This window comes from Pongo abelii, chromosome X (assembly GCF_028885655.2).
Source record: "Pongo abelii isolate AG06213 chromosome X, NHGRI_mPonAbe1-v2.0_pri, whole genome shotgun sequence".
Taxonomy (NCBI): domain Eukaryota; kingdom Metazoa; phylum Chordata; class Mammalia; order Primates; family Hominidae; genus Pongo; species Pongo abelii.
Window position 1 is genome coordinate 106815377 of NC_072008.2, and position 20889 is coordinate 106836265.

A 20889-nucleotide genomic window follows, 5' to 3' on the forward strand; every position below is an offset into this window, starting at 1 on the left:
AGAAAACCTTGGAGGATATCCATACCCATTCTCGGTAAAAGGAGGGCAGATCCAGCCTTTCTTTCCTCCCACGCCCTGGGTTCACAAGGGGAAAGCGACAGGCCCTTTAACTGAAGTCTCGGTCAGGGAGAAGCCACCTTTATTGTGAAATTTGCGGTTTCACATTTTCCTACAAAGTCCCGACATCTGGGGTCAGCCTAGGCAAAATAATCACTATAATTGATCATGTTAAATTCAAGAACCGAGACACGAATTGTCCCGTTATACGCAAAATGACGAATGCGAATATTATATTCTTAGCACAGTGGGAACGCCAGCCAATCAGCTGATTCCAGCAGCAACGGCCCACTCGCTGCGCTCCTCACAGGCCCAGGTGGGTGGCGCAAGCCGCTCTCCGTAATTGGGTCTACGTCAGCGTCGTCGCGCGCGCCACCTCCCGCCACCGAGCCACCCGCCACCTCTAGCCAATCAGGCTTCAGCTGAGTGCATTGCTCCGCCCAGCCGCCCCCCCTGGGTCTGCGCGGAAGCGCATGCGTGGGGTGGAGTCACCTTCTTTGAATTCCGGAGGCGGCATTCGGTGGTCAGAGGCCTGTGGGGCTACAGGTAGAGTGTCTTAGGTGAGGAGGTACTTTTAAGCACCGCGCGAAATGGGGGCGAAGAGAATTTTTTAACTTTTGAGGGTGGGACTATCCTGCAAGGTGTGACTGCGGTCGGGTTTTCCCTAGCCAGTTTCGTTCCAGGGATCCTTGGGAAGCGCTGGGATGGTTCAACTGGGTGGGGTCAGAAGCTGCTCCCCTGCCTTTCTTTCCTAGGAACCTAGGAAATAACTCGGAACCTGTAACGTCCCACTGGTTTGGACATATTCCTCTCCTGATCTGGCCTCATCTGTTCCAGGGAGGTGGGATTGAGTAAGTGTCATTCCGACCATTCCTTTAGTTTTTCCTATTTGCAGCCAAAAACTTAGAAGTCATTTTTGGTTCCTCTTCCCTTTTCCCTACATCCAATTCTTTTATCACGGCCTGCTCTGTCTAACTCCAAAACATTGCATGAATCCAATCATTTTCCACCTCTACACCCTAGGCCTAGTGCAGGCTAGAGTCATCCCTCTTCTGGACTTCTGCAACAGCGTTTTATTTGGTTTCTTGCCGCTCCTTGACCTCTAACATTCTCTTCTCTGCACTGCAGCTAGCATGATCGTCAAACACAAATCAGGTGGTATTGCTCCCCTCTCTAACCTTTCCCCCTTCCCCTGTGTTTTCCCATGACACTTAAAATCCAAACTCCTTACTGTGGCCTGCAAATCCCAATATGATCTTAGTCCCTGGCTACGTTCTGACTTCATCGCTTATTACCTTTTACCTCTTTCATTCCACTCCCTCCAGACTGATGTTACTACTCTTTCTTTTCTTTTCTCTTTTCTTTTCTTTCTTTCTCTCTCTCTCCTTCCCTCCCTCCCTTTCTTTCTTTCCTTTCTTCTTTCTTTTGACAGAGTTGGGCCAGGCGTGGTGGCTCACGCCTGTAATCCCAGCACTTTAGGAGGCTGAGACAGGTGTGGATCACTTGAGGTCAGGAGTTCGAGACCAACCTGGCTAACATGGTGAAACCCAGTCTCTACTAAAATACAACAAATAGCCAGGTGTGGTGGTGTGCGCCTGTAATTCCACCTACTTGGGAGGCAGAGACAGGAGAATTGCTTGAACCCGGGAGGTGGAGGTTGTGGTGAGCCAAGATAGAGATCGCGCCACTGCACTCCAGCCTGGGTGACAGAGTGAGACTGTCTCAAAAAAAAAAAAGAAACAATGTCTCACTATGTTGCCCTCAGCTTCCCAAAGTGCTGGGATTATAGGTGTGACCCACCTTGCCCAGCCAAGCTGCTGTTTCTTTAACACATAAAGCTCTTTTTGCTTTAAGGTCTTAGTCTTAGCATGTCTTCCTCTTCTCTCTCCATGAAATACTCTTCCACCAGATCTTCACAGGGCTGGTTCCTTCTTGGCATTCAAATCTCAGTTTAAAGGTCACCTCAGAGAGGTTTTCTCTGAACACTTATTACAAAGTTACAATGTAGCTTCCCATCTTCATTTCTATCACATCACTGTGTATTATATTCATTATTGTTTACTTTTTTTCCTTTTTTTTAGACAAAGTCTTGCTCTGTCACCCAGGCTGGAGTGCAGTGGCGCAATCACGGCTCTCTGCAGCCTCGACCTCCCGGGTTCAAGTTATTCTCCTGCCTCACCCTCCTGAGTAGATAGGACTACAGGCATGTGCTGCTACGCCTAGCTAATTTTTTAAATCTTAAGTAGAGACATTGTCTCACTGTGTTGCCCAGACTGGTCTTGAACTCCTAGGTTGAAGGGATCTTCCAGCCTCTGCCTCCCGAAGTGCTGTATTACAGGTGTGAACTACCATGCCCAGTCTTAGTTGTATACTTATTTATTGACTCTCTCTTCCCCCTTCAGTGTAAGTGTGATGAGAGCAGAGATCTTGATTGTTTTATTATTTTATCCCTGGTAACTAGACTTGTGCTTGGCAAATAGATGACATTTAGTAATTATTTATTAAGCGAATAAATGGGAATATTTGTCTCCTGAAAATGCTTAGTCTGGCCACCAGTTTGGCTTTTGAACTATGCAGCTTTAACTTAGCACTGACAAATTAAGGAGCATAAAGATTAAAAGCAAAATCAAGGAGAAGTGGGGAAAATAGGAGTGGAGAAAGTAAGATTGAGTTATTGAGATGGATTAGTTTTTTTGTTTGTTGTTTGTTTTGAGTCAGGATCTCGCTGTGTCACTCAGACTGGAGTGCAGTAGTGCAATCTCTGCTCACTGCAGCCTTCACCTCCTGGGTTCAAGTGATTCTCCTGCCTCAGCCTCCCAAGTAGCTGGGATTACAGGTGTGTGCCACCATGCCCAACTAGTTTTTGTATTTTTTAGCAGAGACAGGGTTTCCTCATATTGGCCAGGCTGGTCTCAAACTCCTGTACGCCTGACCTCAAGTCAGGCCCACCTTGGCCTCCCAGAGTGCTGGGATTACAGGCATGAGCCACCATGCCCGGCCGAGATGGATTAGTTTTGGACCCACTTATATGACATAGCCATTCTAAGAGAGAACTTGCTTATGTTACCTGTATTCTTACTGGTTTCTTCCACTAGAAAGCTAGTTCAGCTGATGAATGTTACCTTGTCAGGTTGTTTCTATTTCTATTTAGGGCAAGGACTTTCTGAGAAAGTCAACCTCTAGATTTTGTTTCCTGGATTGTTGTCAACTTATTTATTGCATGCCTGTTGTATGCTAGCTATTGTATACTAAATACTGGAAACACACCCTGTCTCTGGAGAAAAAAGGACTATTTGGCTGATTAATGATAACTTAACACTTGTTTCTGTGTAGAACATATGCAGTAATGTCACCTCAAAAGAGAGTTAAGAACGTCCAGGCACAAAAGAGGACTTCACAAGGTAGTAGTAGTTTTCAGACCACGCTTTCAGCCTGGAAAGTAAAACAGGATCCAAGCAACTCAAAGAATATCTCAAAACATGGACAAAACAATCCAGTGGGAGATTATGAACATGCTGATGATCAAGCTGAAGAAGATGCTTTGCAAATGGCAGTGGGATATTTTGAGAAAGGTAAAGGTGGATTGTTTTCCTTATGGAACTCCTATTTCTGTAAAAATATTCTAGTCTTTTTTTCTTAATTTTTAAAGGAAAGCATAATTTTGCTCATTCATGCTTTTGTTTATTTAATAGACATTGAGCAATTACTACATATCAGTATGCTAGGCACTAGGGACACAACAACAAAACTTTTTTTTTTCTTTTTTTTTTCTTTCTTTCTTTCTTATTATTATACTTTAGGTTTTAGGGTACATGTGCGCAATGTGCAGGTTAGTTACATATGTATACATGTGCCATGCTGGTGCGCTGCACCCACTAACTGGTCATCTAGCATTAGGTATATCTCCCAATGCTATCCCTCCCCCCACCCCACAACAGTCCCCAGAGTGTGATTCCCCTTCCTGTGTCCATGTGTTCTCATTGTTCAATTCCCACCTATGAGTGAGAATATGCGGTGTTTGGTTTTTTGTTCTTGCAATAGTTTACTGAGAATGATGATTTCCAATTTCATCCATGTCCCTACAAAGGACATGAACTCATCATTTTTTATGGCTGCATAATATTCCATGGTGTATATGTGCCACATTTTCTTAATCCAGTCTATCATTGTTGGACATTTGGGTTGGTTCCAAGTCTTTGCTATTGTGAATAATGCTGCAATAAACATACGTGTGCATGTGTCTTTATAGCAGCATGATTTATAGTCCTTTGGATATATACCCAGTAATGGGATGGCTGGGTCAAATGGAATTTCTAGTTCTAGATCCCTGAGGAATCGCCACGCTGAGTTCCACAGGGTTGAACTAGTTTACAGTCCCACCAACAGTGTAAAAGTGTTCCTATTTCTCCACATCCTCTCCAGCACCTGTTGTTTCCTGACTTTTTAATGATTGCCATTCTAACTGGTGTGAGATGGTATCTCATTGTGGTTTTGATTTGCATTTCTCTGATGGCCAGTGATGATGAGCATTTTTTCATGTGTTTTTTGGCTGCATAAATGTCTTCTTTTGAGAAGTGTCTGTTCATGTCCTTCACCCACTTTTTGATGGGGTTGTTTGTTTTTTTCTTGTAAATTTGTTGGAGTTCATTGTAGATTCTGGATATTGGCCCTGTGTCAGATGAGTAGGTTGCGAAAATTTTCTCCCATTCTGTAGGTTACCTGTTCACTCTGATGGTAGTTTCTTTTGCTGTGCAGAAGCTCTTGAGTTTAATTAGATCCCATTTGTCAATTTTGGCTTTTGTTGCCATTGCTTTTGGTGTTTTAGACATGAAGTCATTGCCCATGCCTATGTCCTGAATGGTAATGCCTAGGTTTTCTTCTAGAGTTTTTATGGTTTTAGGTCTAACATTTAAGTCTTTAATCCATCTTGAATTGATTTTTGTATAAGGTGTAAGGAAGGGATCCAGTTTCAGCTTTCTACATATGGCTAGCCAGTTTTCCCAGCACCATTTATTAAATAGGGAATCCTTTCCCCATTTCTTGTTTTTCTCAGGTTTGTCAAAGATCAGATAGTTGTAGATATGCAGCGTTATTTCTGAGGGCTCTGTTCTGTTCCATTGATCTATATCTCTGTTTTGGTACCAGTACCATGCTGTTTTGGTTACTGTAGCCTTGTAGTATAGTTTGAAGTCAGGTAGTGTGATGCCTCCAGCTTTGTTCTTTTGGCTTAGGATTGACTTGGCGATGCGGGCTCTTTTTTGGTTCCATATGAACTTTAAAGTAGTTTTTTCCAATTCTGTGAAGAAAGTCATTGGTAGCTTGATGGGGATGGCATTGAATCTGTAAATTACCTTGGGCAGTATGGCCATTTTCACGATATTGATTCTTTCTACCCATGAGCATGAAATGTTCTTCCATTTGTTTGTATCCTCTTTTATTTCCTTGAGCAGTGGTTTGTAGTTCTCCTTGAAGAGGTCCTTCACATCCCTTGTAAGTTGGATTCCTAGGTATTTTATTCTCTTTGAAGCAATTGTGAATGGGACTTCACTCATGATTTGGCTCTCTGTTTGTCTGTTATTGATGTATAAGAATGCTTGTGATTTTTGTACATTGATTTTGTATCCTGAGATTTTGCTGAAGTTGCTTATCAGCTTAAGGAGATTTTGGGCTGAGACGATGGGGTTTTCTAGATATACAATCATGTCGTCTGCAAACAGGGACAATTTGACTTCCTCTTTTCCTAATTGAATACCCTTTATTTCCTTCTCCTGCCTAATTGCCCTGGCCAGAACTTCCAACACTATGTTGAATAGAAGTGGTGAGAGAGGGCATCCCTGTTTTGTGCCAGTTTTCAAAGGGAATGCTTCCAGTTTTTGCCCATTCAGTATGATATTCGCTGTGGGTTTGTCATAGATAGCTCTTATTATTTTGAGATACGTCCCATCAATACCTAATTTATTGAGAGTTTTTAGCATGAAGGGTTGACTTACTAGCAGAGTGGTTCCCAAACGGCTGCATATTGGGATCACTTGAGAATCTTTTTTTCTTTTTTTTTTTTCTTCCCTCTCTACCCCTTTGGCTCTGAGAATCTTTAACAAACAAACTGATGTCAGGCATCTACTCTTAGACTTTCTGATTTTATTGGTATGGGATGCAACCTGGCATAGGGATTTTTTTAAAGGCTTCCTAGGTGGTTCCAATGTATGGCAAAGTTTGGGAACCACTGTCCTAGTATTGAAACAGGTTGTAGTCTAAGTTCAATGCTTTTAGTTAGTTTAGAATAGGAATGTCAGGGCATAATCCAGCTTTCCTCACTGAAGTTGCTATCGCTGTTAAATATTCTTTAGTTAAAAACATCTTTGAACAGTTTTTGGGAAGACACTTCTTACATAAACTCCTTTATTTATTTTTGGAGATGGGGTCTTGCTCTGTTGCCCAGGCTGGAGTGCAGTGGCATGATCATTGTACGTTTAACCTTTTGGGCACAAGTGATCCTCCCATCTCAGCCTCCTGAGGAGCTGGGACCACAGGTGTGTGCCAGCATGCCCAGCTAGTTTTTAATTTTTTTGTAGAGATGGAGTCTTGTCATGTTGCCCAGGCTGGTCTCAAACTCCTGGCCTCAAGTGATCCTCTTACTTTGACCTCCCAAAATGCTGGAATTACAGATGTGGGTCACCACGCCTGGTTATTAAGCTATTCCTTTAAAGAGTTCCAAATTGTTATTATTGAGGCCAAAGACTGAAATAATTTTAAAGGTCTCACTATTTAATATTGTTTCTTTTTTCAGGTCCCATTAAAGCTTCACAGAATAAAGATAAAACCTTGGAAAAACACTTGAAAACTGTGGAAAATGTGGCTTGGAAGAATGGGTTAGCTTCAGAAGAAATTGATATTCTATTAAATATTGCACTCAGTGGCAAATTTGGTATGTTGAGGAGATGCTTTTTTTTTCTTTTAACTCACCTAGCACCTATATTTTTTTCTTTTAAAAATAAATCTTATATATATATATACATACACACACACACACACACACACACATATATATATATACATTTTTTTATAATAGAGACAGCATCTCACTATATTGCCCAGGCTGGTCTCGAACTCCTAGACTCAAGTGATCCTCCCGCCTTGGCCTTCCAAAGTGCTGGGATTATAGGCTTGAGCCACCGCACCTGGCTCGAGGGGGATGTTGTTTTGTTTTTTGTTTTTTGTTTTGAGATGGAGTCTTGCTCTGTCACCCAGGCTGGAGTGCAGTGGCACCATCTCAGCTCACTGCTACCTTTGCCTCTCGGGTTCAAGCAATTCTCCTGCCTCAGCCTCCCGAGTAGCTGGGACTACAGGCGCGTGCCACCACACCTGGCTAATTTTTTGTATTTTTTTTTTTTTTTTTTAGTAGGGACAGGTTTTCGCTGTGTTAGCCAAGATGGTCTCCATCTCCTGACTTCGTGATCCGCCTGCCTCGGCCTCCCAAAGTGCTGGGATTACAGGTGTGAGCCGCCGTGCCTGGCCGAGGGGATTTTTTTTTCTTTTGGGAGACTGGGTCTTACTCCGTCGCCCAGGCTGGAGTGCAGTGGCGCAATCTCAGCTCACTGCAACCTCCACCTCCCGGTTTCAAGCAATTCTCTGCCTCAGCCTCCCGAGTAGCTCGGATTACAGGTGCCTGCCACCATGCCCGGCTAATGTTTTTGTATTTTTAGTAGAGACAGGGTTTCACCATCTTGGGCAGACTGGTTTTGAACTCCTGACCTCGTGATCCACCCGCCTCGGCCTCCCAAAGTGCTGGGATTACAGGTGTGAGCCACTGTGCCCAGCCTGGGATGCTTTTGTCATCACTTTGCTGTTAGTTTTTCCTTTTAGACTTTGTTTATTTATTTTTTTGAGACTGAGTTTTGCACTTGTTGCCCAGGCTGGAGTGCAGTGGTGCGATCTTGGCTCACTGCAACCTCTGCCTCCCAGGTTCAAGCGATTCTCCTGCCTCAGCCTCCTGAGTAGCTGGGATTACAGGCATGTGCCACCACGCCCGATTAATTTTGTATTTTTAGTAGAGATGGGGTTTCTCCATGTTGGTCAGGTTGGTCTTGAACTCCTGACCTCAGGTGATCCGCCCGCCTCGGCCTTCCAAAGTGCTGGGATTACAGGCGTGACCCACTGCGTCCGACCTTCCTTTTAGACTTTGAATTACATTGTTCATTGGAATTAGTTGCAGTTTTTTATGTTTACTGTACTCTTCATAAGACCAATCTGTTAAGATTATAAAATGTTTTTTTGTGTGTGTGTGTTTGGGCCAAAAGTTTCTGTGTGCATATGCCGAAAATAACCAGTTACCATATATCATCACAAATAAAATGCAAAATACATACTTTTGTCACCAAATACATGAGAACCATTTTTTAGTATTTATCTTAAGACGCATACATAGTAATTTAAACAATGTTACTGGAAGGCATCTTAAAAGATCACTTAGTCTACTTCATTACCTTCATTTTCTTTCTCTTTTTTTTTTTTTTTTTTTTGAGATGAGTTTCACTCTTTCACCCAGGCTGGAATGCAATGGCATGATCTTGTCTCACTGCAACCTCTGCCTCCTGGGTTCAAGCGATTCTACTGCCTCAGCTTCCTGAGTAGCTGGGCTTATGGGCATGCACCACCACACCCGGCTAATTTTTGTATTTTTAGTAGAGACGGGGTTTCGCCATGTTGGCCAAGCTGGTCTCAAACTTCTGACCTCAGGTGATCCACCCGCCTCGGCCTCCCAAAGTGCTAGGATTACAGGCGTGAGCCAGTGTGCCCAGCTAAGATGCTTTTTCTTTTGTGCAAATGCATCTTTTCCTGTTCTAAATTCATTGATGGTGGTTGGGATGGTTGGAAGAGGTTCTTAGAAATAACACCTGGTCAATATTTTATTTACTTGAACCTTTTAACTTTTTCTCATTTAAATTCAGAGTCGGAAGATATTTTAGACTCTGAACACTCTCATTTAAAGGTGAGGAAGAAGAGGCTCAGAGTAGTTAAAGAGACTTGCTTAAAGATGTCCAAACTCCCATTCTAGTGCTTATACTGTACCACATTGCTGCTTTTTTTTCTATTTAAAAAAAAGTTAAGGCTGGGTATAGTGGCTCATGCCTATAATCCCAGCACTTTGAGGGGCCAAGGCAGGATGATTGCTTGAAGCCAGATTTGAGACCAGCCTGGGCAACAAAGCGAAACCTTGTCTACAAAGTGTTAAAAAAAAAATTAGATAGGTGCAGTGGCATGTGCCTGTAGTCCCAGCTACTTGGGAGTCTGAGGCAAGAGAATCACTTGAGCCCAGGAGTTTGAGGCTGCAGTGAGCTATGATGGTGCCACTATACTCCACTGTGGGCCACAGAGCAAGACCCTGTCTCTAGGAAAAAAAAGAAAAATTAAGACAGCTCTCAAAACCAAATGCTTTATATATTAAGTATTTCCTGGCTGTTACATGTTAGATTCCTTTGTTTATATTCCTAGCAGCATACTTGCAGGGGTGTGTGTGTATTTATTTTAAAGTAACAACGCATTACTAACTGAATTCAACATATGACTGTCAAGTATTTTGTTTCTCCATTTTTATCTGATTAGTTCTCTGTGTTTACCTAGAAAGTTAAATTAGACCTAATAAAATTGGCTTTTTTCTTGTAGATGGTTTTAGATTGTTTGGTTCTAATATCTTTCCAGGAATCCATGTTTAACTGAACAATGTCTGTCAAGATCAATTCTCCCATTCCCATCTCACCTTAAAACATATATGGAGTAGGGGCCGGGTGCAGTGGCTCACGCTTGTAACCCCAACACTTTGGGAGGCCGAGGTGGGCGGATCATGAGATCAGGAGATCGAGACCATCCTGGCTAACATGGTGAAACCCCGTCTCTACTAAAAATACAAAAAATTAGCCGGGCGTGGTGTCGGGTGCCTGTAGTCCCAGCTACTCGGGAGGCTGAGGCAGGAGAATGGCGTGAACCCAGGAGGCGGAGCTTGCAGTAAGCCGAGGTCATGCCACTGCACTCAAGCCTGGGTGAAGAGCGAGACTCCATCTCAAAAAAAGAAAACAAAAAAAACAACATATATGGAGTATACAGATGTTTTCTATTTTAGAAATTTTTTTTTCGTGATAGAGTCTCGCTGTGTTGTCCAGACTGCACTGCAGTGGTATGATCACAGTTCACTGCAGCCTTGACCTTCTGGACTCAAGCAATCCTCCCATCTCAGACTCCCAAGTAGATGGGACTACAGGTGTGTGCCACTGCACCCAGCCTCCTTTTGATAGCTCAGAAATTAATGATTAGGTTATCTTGATGTCGGCCAGGACTTGAGGTGTCTCAAAATGCATGCCTCAGACTCGGGAAACTTTTATATAGCAATTTAAAAAATAATCTCTGGCTTTCTATTGTTACTTTTCATTTTTTTTTCTGTTAAGCTGGAATTTGCTGAGGTCAAATGTGGCCTCCTTAATTCCTTTTCTCCCTTTTATTATAGTTATTTCTGTGATGTCCCCCATCCCTACTAGATCTTTACATGCAGCTCTTTTGGTAAGTTGAGATGCATATTTAGAGGCAGGTATGGTAGAAATGTCATCATAATTAGGTACGAAGGGACTTTAGACTCTTTAAAAAGTAAGTCACTTGGAAGTAAAAATAGAATTAATATTGAATTCTCCCTTTGAATTTGGTGCATATGTAATGTGTTGGTGGTGAGACTATTTTAAATTTTGAAGAGTTAGTGGATGGGAGTGAGAAAGAAAACAAGAAAAACAAGAAACCATAAGAGTGGAAAGCAGAGATTTTTATTTTTGTGATTCATTACCTATCATCACTGCTTCCTTTCTTCTCCACAGAATGGTAGTGTAGAAAGTGATGAGATATATTCTAATTCTTGAAGCTTTAATTAACAGAAATTGAGATAGGATGTATTCAAAGCCAGCCTCTATAACATCTTTTTTTTTTTTTTTTGAGACGGAGTTTTGCTCTTGTCACCCAGGCTGGAGTGCAATGGCGTGATCTCGGCTAACTGCAACCTCCGCCTCCCGGGTTCAAGCGATTCTCCTGCCTCAGCCTCCTGAGTAGCTGGGATTACAGGTGCCCGCCACCATGACCAGCTAAGTTTTGGATTTTTAGTAGAGATGGGGTTTCACCACATTGGCCAGGCTGGTCTCGAACTCCTGACCTCAGGTGATCTCTGTGACATCATTTCTATTACCAGATGGGAGAACACCATAGAGGCCTGAGATCAAGTGGAAAGATTGGACTAGTGTAGAATGGTATTACTGCCAGCCAGTTCCAAGAATATCTTGTTCTAGGCCAGTCACGGTGGCTCATGCCTGTAATCCCAGCACTTTGGGAGGCCAACGTGGGCAAATCCCTTGAGCCCAGGAGTGTGAGACCAGCCTGGGCAACATAGTGAGACCTTGTCTTTGCTAAAAATAAAAAACTTAAGCAGGTATGGTGGCACGTGCCTGTAGTCCCAGCTACTCTGGAGGCTGAGGTGGGAGGATTGCTTGAGCCCAGGAATTTGAGGTTGTTATGAGCTATGATTGCACCACTGCACTCCAGCCTGGGTGACAGAGTCAGACCCTGTCTCAAAAAAAAAAAAAAAAAAAAAAAAGAATATCTGTTCTCTTCTGCTACTATCCCCAGTTTTTTGGGGCAAGTGGATGGTACAAATATATATATTTTTAATTTTATATTTATGTTTTTATTTCTGGTTCACATTCTCTCATGAACAAATACATTCTTAAATGTAACACCTCATGCAAAGTGTCCATCAGTAGCTTTAAATAAATCAGTCTATTAGGCCATTAAATAAAAAAATCTTTGAAATTTCCCTGTGATTGAAAGCTTTTTTGGAGATGTAATTCACATACCATAAAATTCATTTTTTTCTTTTCTTTTTTTTGTGAGATGGAGTTTCACTCTTATTGCCCAGGCTGGAGTGCAATGGTGTGATCTTGGCTCACTGCAACCTCTGCCTCCTGGGTTCAAGCGATTCTCCTGCCTCAGCCTCCCGAGTAGCTGGGATTACAGGCTCCCACCACCACACCCAGCTAATTTTTGTATTTTTAGTAGAGATGGGGTTTCACCATGTTGGCCATGCTGGTCTTGAACTCCTGACCTCAGATGATCTGCCTGCTTCGGCCTTCCAAAGTGCTGGGATTACAGTTGTGAGCCACTGTGCCCTCATAAAATTCATTGTTTTTTTTTAATTTTTTATTTTTTTATTTTTGAGATGGAGTTTCACTCTTGTAGCCCAGGGTGCAGTGCGATGGCACGATTTCGGCTCACTGCAACCTCTGCCTCCTGGGTTCAAGTGATTCTCCTGCCTCAGCCTCCCGAGTGGCTGGGATTACAGGCGCCTACCACGACACTTGGCGAATTTTTTTTTTTTTTTTTGAGACGGAGTTTCGCTCTTGTCGCCCAGGCTGGATTACAGGCGTGAGCCACCACACCTGGCCTAATTTTGTATTTTTTTTATTAGAGATGGGGTTTCATCACCTTGGCCAGGCTGGTCTTGAACTCCTGACCTCAGGTGATCTGCCCGCCTCGGCCTCCCAAAGTGCTGGAATTACAGGTGTGAGCTACCGTGTCCGGCAAAATTCATTGTTTTAAAAATTCAACATTTTTGTTTTTGGAGACAGAGTCTCACTCTGTCACCCAGGCTGGAGTCTAGTGGTGTGATCTCAGTTCACTGCAACCTCCACCTTCCAGGCTCAAGTGATCCTCCCACGTCAGCCTCCCAAGTAGCTGGGACTATAGGCATGTGCTACCACATCTGGCTAATTTTTATATTCTTTGTAGAGATTGGGGTCTCACTATATTGCCTAGGCTAATCTCAAACTCCTAGGCTCAAGCAGTCCTCCGGCCTTAGCCTCCCAGGAGGCACCACCATACATAGAGACGGGGTCCTGATATGTTGCCCAGGCTGGTCTCAAACTCCTGGGCTCAAGCGATCCATCTGCTTCAGCCTCCCAAAGTGCTTAGATTATAGGCATGTGTCACCACGCTCGGCCCCAAATTCAGCATTTTTTTAAAGCATAGTCACAGAGTTGTGTAATAATCATCACCACTATCTAATTCTTGAACATTTTCATCACCCCGAGAAGAAACCCTGTACTCATTTATATTTTTTAAATAGAAATATTTGGGCCAAATAATTTGCCTTATAGTTTTTTTTTTCTTTTTTCTTTTCTTTTTTTTTTTTTTTGAGAGAGGGTCTCACTCTGTCACCCAGGCTGGAGTGCAGTGGCACGATCACAGCTCACTGCAGCCTCGACCTCCCTGGGCTCAGGTGTTCCCCCCACATCAGCCTCCCGAGTTGCTGTGACTACAGGCTTGCCCCACCACCCCTGGCTAATTTTTGTATTTTTAGTAGATAACGGGGTTTTGTCATGTTGCCCAGGCTAGTCTTGACCTCCTGGGCTCAAGTGATCCGCTTGCCTCGGCCTCCCAAAGTGTTAGGATTATAGGCATGAACCACTGTGCCTAACTATTGCCTTATTGTATATTAGTAGTTAAAGGTACATTTTTGTTTTGAACAGTTTATTAATGATAAGAGATACTGAATTTTACATACTGTTGGTTTTTATTGCCTTCAATATAATGTGAGTTTTTTGTTTGTTTGTTTGAGATGGAGTTTTGGTCTTGTTGCCCAGGCTGGAGTGCATGGCGTGATCTCGGCTCACCGCAACCTCTGCCTCCTGGGTTCAAGCGATTCTCCTGCCTCAGCCTCCCGAGTAGCTGGGATTACCGGCATGCTCCACCACGCCCGGCTAATTTTTATATTTTTAGTAGAGATAGGGTTTCTCCATGTTGGTCAGGCTGGTCTTGAACTCCCAACCTCAGGTGATCCGCCCACCATGGCCTCCCAAAGTGCTGGGATTACAGGTGTGAGCCACCGCGCCCAGCCTAATGTGAGATTTTTAGATCCAAGAGTGAATAATAGTAAAAGAACAATCGAGACACTGAAATGTAGTTTAATTTAGCTTGTCTCCTTTCCAGGAAATGCTGTAAACACACGGATATTGAAGTGCATGATCCCAGCAACAGTAATATCAGAAGATTCTGTGGTTAAGGCAGTCTCCTGGCTTTGTGTTGGCAAGTGTTCTGGTAGCACCAAGGTAATCTTTTTAAACACTTTGATGATAAGTCCTTCAGAACCACTTAAGGGCTGGCAAGGAAGAGCCACTTATGAAGTAATGGCATTGGCCTTTTGTGCAAAGCCTGTAGTTTTGGAACAGTATATCTTGATGCAAGGACTATGTTCAAACAGAAATTTTTACTGAGAAATAAAATCTATTATTCTACTTTGTGCCTGAAGCTTCTAAAATAGCCCTGGCGGCGGGGGACGGGGGGCGGAATTAAACTCTTCTGTACCAGTTATATTTCTTTAAAGATAAGTATTTTGTCTCTTCAATAGATACTTTTTTATCGTTGGCTGGTTGCAATGTTTGACTTCATTGATCGTAAGGAGCAAATTAACTTGCTCTATGGCTTCTTTTTTGCTTCATTGCAAGATGATGCACTGGTAAGTAAAAATTGGACAGCATTAGGCATCAATCAAATAGTACATGCGTGTATATTGATGCACCATATATGCTTCAGTGTGCTACACAATGTGTTTTTCCTTATTTTAAAAATATATCAAACATACAGAAATGTACCAAGATAACATAGACATATCAAATATACAGAAAAGGGCAAATAATAACATTCTATTTTGCACCTGTCTCTCAGATTAACAAATAGAAAATTTTTATCACATTTACTTTATGTCTTCTTTTAAGGAAATAAAAATGTTACAGATAAAGTTGATTCTACGTTGGAGTCTTGTTTGCTGATCTAGAGCACTCGTTGCCATCTTTTCCCTTTTAAACCACTTCAACAGAGTCCTTTGAGTCATTTACTCTACATTTTCTTGATTAACACTGCAAAAGCCTCATCAGAATTAATGAGAAGGAGAGGATTACTTTTCATGAGTGCCAATGGAGTGATTTTGATTAAATAGCATAATTATTTCTCTTAAAAACATTAATAACTTTAAGAAATCAATCTACTGTCCACCTGGAAGACTTTCAAGGACCATCAGTAGTTCACAGACCATGTTCATCACTCATCTAACTGTATTGCTCTTGCCTTTGGGAAGGGAATTCATTTATTGATTTTATTTTTTAAAAATGACGTTTCCAGTGTGTTCATTGCATTGTCCTAGCCACTGTAGAAGATTCAAAGTTTAGCATAGGGTTTCTATACTCCAGGAACTTGAAATCTCGTTGGGGAATTAAGGAAATCACATAAATTATCAAAAACAGTATATAATAGTTTGAGGATAATGATTGCTGTGATATTTCCAGGAAGGAAGAAAGCACTGTAAATCAAAATGATTAGTTAAAACACCATAAAGTATGTGGGTGTTGAGCTGGGCCTTACAGGTTGAATAGGATTTGGGATTTGATGACAGAAAGTGATATTTGATATGATGGGAATATTTCAAGCAAAGTTGTGAGGTGTGTAAATTGTGTTTTAGGAGACCTTAAATAGACCAGCCTGACTTAATTAGAGGTGATGTTAGGTGGTAAGCCTGAAAAAGTTGGGTGAGGACAGATTGTACAGGTCTTCCAATGTGATGCTAAGGAATTTGAACTTTATTCAGTGGGGAAATCACTGAAAATTTTTGGCTAGAATATGTTGAAAGCAGCTTTGTAGGAAGCTATATCTAGTAGTGCCCAACAATGTGAATTAAGAGAGAGGCTGAAGGCAGGAATACTAGTTAGGAAGCTGACATGATAATCTAGGTATAACATGATGTCCTAGACAAGAAATTCTCAAATATGGTCTGTGGACCCCCTGGGGCTTCCTGAGACCCTTTCAGGAAGTCCCAGAGGTCAAAATTATTTTCATAATAATACCAAGGTATTATTTGCCATTTTCACTTTGTTCACCTTAGCGCTGATGGTGCTAAAGCAATGGTGGGTAAAACTGCTGGCCATTTAACAGGAATCAAGGCAGTGGCACCAAACTATACTAGCATATTCTTCATTATGTTCTTCATTGTGGTAAAAAAAAAAAAAAAAATGCTAATTTCACTTAAGAATGTCAAATGAAGCAGTAAAAATTAACTCGTTAGTTTTATTAAATCTCTACATCTTTAATATTCTGTGTGATGAAATGGCAAGTACAAACAAAGTCCTCCTGCATGCTAAAGTACAATGGTTATTCTGAGGAAAAGCATTTGTGTGATTGAGTTGCGAGCCAAACTAGCTCCATTTTTATTTGAAAGAATGACTGATGGCCGAGCGCGGTGGCTCATGCCTGTAATCCCAGCACTTTGGGAGGCCGAGGCAGGTGGATCACAAGGTCAAGAGATTGAGACCATCCTGGCCAACATGGTGAAACCCCATCTCTGCTAAAAATACAAAAATTAGCTGGGCATGGTGGCACGTGCCTGTAGTCCCAGCTACTCGGGAGGCTGAGGCAGGAGAATCGCTTGAACCCAGTAGGCAGAGGTTGCAGTGAGCCAAGATTGCCCCACTGCACTCCAGCCTGGCGACAGAGTGAGACTCTGTCTCAAAAAAAAAGAATGACTGACATACAAACCATAGTTATACAGACTTGGGTACTTGGAAGATGTTTTCTTGAAAATGAACAAAACAATCCTGTTATTTCAAAGAAAACAACTGGCCATATCTGTTGCCAGTGATAAAATTTGAGCATTCAAGTGAAAAATCAAAGTTTGGAAAATTTGTATCTGCCACTATGAACCTGACAGCTTTTAGATAACTGAAAGACTTTTCTAATAATTGGTGATGGTATTAATGTTGTGATTTTTAGTTATCATGTAATGAGATGTGTCAGCATTTGGAAGCTCAGTATAACTCAGTGAGCCAATATTTTCCAGATGAACAAGTACGATATTCTAAATTCATACATGGGTAAAAGATCCATTTAAAATACAAGATACATCAATGAATTTTAATGGAACAGAGTACAGAGCTTTTATTGAGAGTGTTTCAGATTCCACATTGCAGCTAACCCTTAAGAAACTACCACTTGTCAAGTTTTGGTGTAGTATCAAAGACTAATATCCACAATTTTCTGAAAAGGCTTTTAAAATATTCCTACCTTTTCCAACTATGTATCTGTGTGAGGCTGGATTTTCTTCATGCAATTCAATCAAAACATAACAGAATTAATATAGAAGCACAGATTCCAACTGTGTTCTCTTAAGCCAGAGACATTAAAAAGATTTGTAGAAATGGGCTGGGCGTGGTGGCTCATGCCTGTAATTCCAGCACTTTGAGGAGGCCAAGGCGGGCGGATCACTTGAGCTCAGGAGTTCGAGACAAACTTGGACAACGTGGTGAAACCCCATCTCTACAAAATATACAAAAATTAGCTAGATGTGGTGGTATGTGCCTATAGTCCCAGCTACTTAGGAGGCTGAGGCAGGAGGATCGCTTGAGCCCAGGAGGCAGAGGTTGCAGTGAGTTGAGATCATGCCATTGCATTCCAGCCTAGTGAGACCTCGTCTTTACTGGAAAAAAAAAAAAAAAATAGCTGGGTTTTGTGGCATGCACCGTAGTCCCAACTACTTGGGAGGCTGGGGTGGGAAGATCATTTGAGCCTGTGAGTTGGAGGCAGCAGTGAGCCTCAGGTGATCCACCCGCCTCGGGCTCCCAACGTGCTGGGATTACAGGTGTGAGCTACCACACCGGCCAAGGGGTCCTCTAATTTTTTTTTTTTTTTGAGACGGAGTCTCACTCTGTTGCCGTACCCGGCTGAGAATTAGTTTATTTACCTTGGTGTAGTGATTATTGATATAGTAGAAATAAATTCAGATATCTTATTTTGAGATATTCTAAATAAGCTTTTTTTTTTTTTTTCTTAGTGTTCTCTATCCTCCTTTTTTTGGATTGACCCTAGTTTCTTTTCTATTCTTGTTTGGAAGTCACCTAAGTGTTTTCGTATCTACTTAACATGCATACTTTAAGTCTAAAGGTGACTGGCATCTGTACCTTTATCTTATAGGATACAAAAACCTTAGGATGCTTTAACTCTCTTTTTCTTTTTCTTTTTTTTCTCTTCCTGTCATATGGTGCCGAAGAATGCTTTAACTCTCATCACACTGCTCCTGGCTTATATGCTGTTGTTGTCTGGTTTTAGTTTTACCTTGTTTTTCTCCATCCCTTTACACACACACACACACACACACACACACACACACACACAGAGTAGATTTTTTTTTTTTTGAGATGGAGTTTCACTCTTGTTGCCCAGGCTGTAGTACAATGGTGCGATCTTGGCTTACCACAGCCTCTGTCTCCTGGGTTCAAGCCTCAGCCTCCCAAGTAGCTGGGATTACAGGTATGTGCTACCACGCCCAGCTAATTTTTTGTATTTTTAGTAGAGACAGGGTTTCTCCATGTTGGTCAGGCTGGCCTCAAACTCAGGTGATCCGCCTGCCTTGGCCTCCCAAAGTGCTGGGATTACAGGCATGAGCCACCACGCCTGGCCAGCACTATTTTTACAGTTGATAATTGTTTAGATTTGCCCATATATCTCCCAGTATCTTTGCTCATCATTTGTTTTTGCATCTCACACCTTCAAGATGAGATTATTTTCCTTTGGCTAAAAGTGTATTTTTTATTCTTTCATTGAAAATCTTTTGATGGCAAACTCTTTGTCTGAAAATGTCTCTACTTTGCCCTTGTTCTCGAAAACTGGTATTAGTGTATGTAGAATTCTAGAGTGACAGTTAAATTTTTTCGGGATATTGACAATATTATTCCACTGGCTCCTTGCTTCCATCATGTTATTGAATCAGTCTAATTGTAATCCTTTTTTTCTTTTCTCTCTGGCTACTTTTAAAAAACAGCTTTAGGCCAGGCGTGGTGGCTCACCTCTGTAATCCCAGCACTTCAGGAGGCCGAGGGGGGCAGATCACCTGAGGTCAGGAGTTTGAGAACAGCCTGGCCAACATGGCGAAACCCCGTCTCTACTAAAAATACAAAAATTAGCCGGGCATGGTGACAGGCACCTCTAATCCCAGCTACTTGGGAGGCTGAGACAGGAGAATCGCTTGAACTGGGGAGGCAGATATTGCAGTGAGCCAAGATTGCATCACTGCACTTTCCAGCCTGGGTGATGAGCGAGACTCTGTCTCAAAAAAAAAAACAAAAAAAAACCACACAGCTTTATTGATATTTAATTCACATACCATACAATTCACCCATTTATTCAATTTGCTGATTTTAAGTATAGTCACAGATATGTACAACCATTTCAGCATAGTCAATTTTAGAACATTTTCATCACCTCAAAAAGAAAAAAAGAAACCCCATACCCTTTGCTATCACTCCCATCTCTCTATTACCCCCCTAGCTCTAAGCAACCCCTAATCTAATTTTCTGTCTTTATAGGTTTGCCTATTTTGGACATTTTATATAAATGAACTCATGTAATAATGTGGTCTTTTATGACTTGCCTCTTAGCAAAATGTTTTCAAGTTTCATCTGTGTTATAGTATGTATTAGTACTTTATTTTTTTTTTCCCTGAGACGGAGTTTCACTCTTGTTGCCCAGGCTGGAGTGCAGTGGTGCAATCTCGGCTCAATGCAACCTCCGCCTCCCAGGTTCAAGCGATTCTCCTGCCTCAGCCTCCTGAGTAGCTGGGATTACAGGCATGTGCCACCACGCCCGGCTAATTTTTGGTATTTTTAGTAGAAACAAGGTTTCTCCATGTTGGTCAGGCTGGTCTTGAACTCCTGACCTCAGGTGATTCGCCTGCCTTGGCCTCCCAAAGTGCTGGGGTTATAGCCATGAGCCACTGCGGCTGGTGTATTAGTACTTAAAAATTTTTTTTTAAAATTTCTTTTTTGAGACAGAGTTTCACTCTTGTCGCCCAGGCTGGAGTGCAGTGACGCGATCTCAGCTCACTGCAATGTCCGCCTCCCGGGTTCAAGTGATTCTCCTGCCTCAGCCTCCCGAGTAGCTGTGATTACAGGCCTGCACCACCACGCCTGGCTAATTTTTGTATTTTTAGTAGAGATGGGGTTTCGCCATGTTGGCCAGGCTGGTCTCAAATCCCTGACCTCAGGTGATCCGCCCTCCTTGGCCTCCCAAAGTGTTAGTATTATAGGCTTGAGCCACCGAGCCCGGCCATTTATTTTTTTCATTATTTCTATTTTTTTTTTTTTTAAATTTGAGATGGGGTCTCACTCTTGTGCAGGCTGGAGTGCAGTGGCACTGTCATGGCTCACTGCAGCCTCGATTGATCAGCCTGGGTGACGAGCGAGACTGTCTCAAAAAAAAAAACAAAGACAAACACAGCTTTATTGAGATTTATTTCGCATATCATACAATGAGTCATCCACTTCATCCTTCAGAGTAGCTGGTACCACAGGCATGCGCTGCCATGCCCGGCTAATTTTTAAAGTTTTTCTAGAGGCAGAGTCTCACTATGTTGCCCAGGCTGGCCTTGATTTTCTGGCCTTAAGCAATCCTCCTGCCTCGGCCTCCCAAAGTGCTGGGATTATAGATGTGAGGCACTGTGCCTGACCCTCACCATTTTAAAACATTTTTTTGGTGTATAATTCATTGACATGAATTACATTCACAGTGTCGTGCAAGCATCACCACTATCTATTTACAAAACTTTTTCATTACCCTAAACTGAAATTTTCTAACCATTACGTAGTAACTCCCTATTCCCTCTTTCCCCTGCTCCTGGTGGCCTCTAATCTACTATCTGTCTCTATGAATTTGCCTATTCTAGGTACCTCATATAAGTGGAATCATACAGTGTTTATCCTTTTGTGTCTG

The 20889-nt window shown here is 42.2% G+C and overlaps 1 protein-coding gene across 16 annotated transcripts in view; it reads left to right on the top strand.

Annotated features, from left to right (window-relative positions):
- The first annotated feature begins 482 nt into the window (after positions 1 to 482).
- The window catches only part of CENPI (centromere protein I), a 68908-nt gene continuing 48501 nt past the window's right edge, over positions 483 to 20889 (top strand). For 3 of the 16 annotated variants that reach the window (XM_024240691.3, XM_063721046.1, XM_063721048.1), the window contains exons 1-7: positions 513 to 603; positions 813 to 908; positions 2139 to 2395; positions 3391 to 3629; positions 6845 to 6982; positions 14071 to 14189; positions 14489 to 14596. In XM_024240691.3, the coding sequence (XP_024096459.1) occupies positions 3404 to 3629; positions 6845 to 6982; positions 14071 to 14189; positions 14489 to 14596 (591 nt within the window). In that variant the 5' untranslated portion in view covers positions 513 to 603; positions 813 to 908; positions 2139 to 2395; positions 3391 to 3403. The other 13 variants (XM_054544841.2, XM_054544842.2, XM_063721044.1 and 10 more) reach the window with 9 other exon arrangements.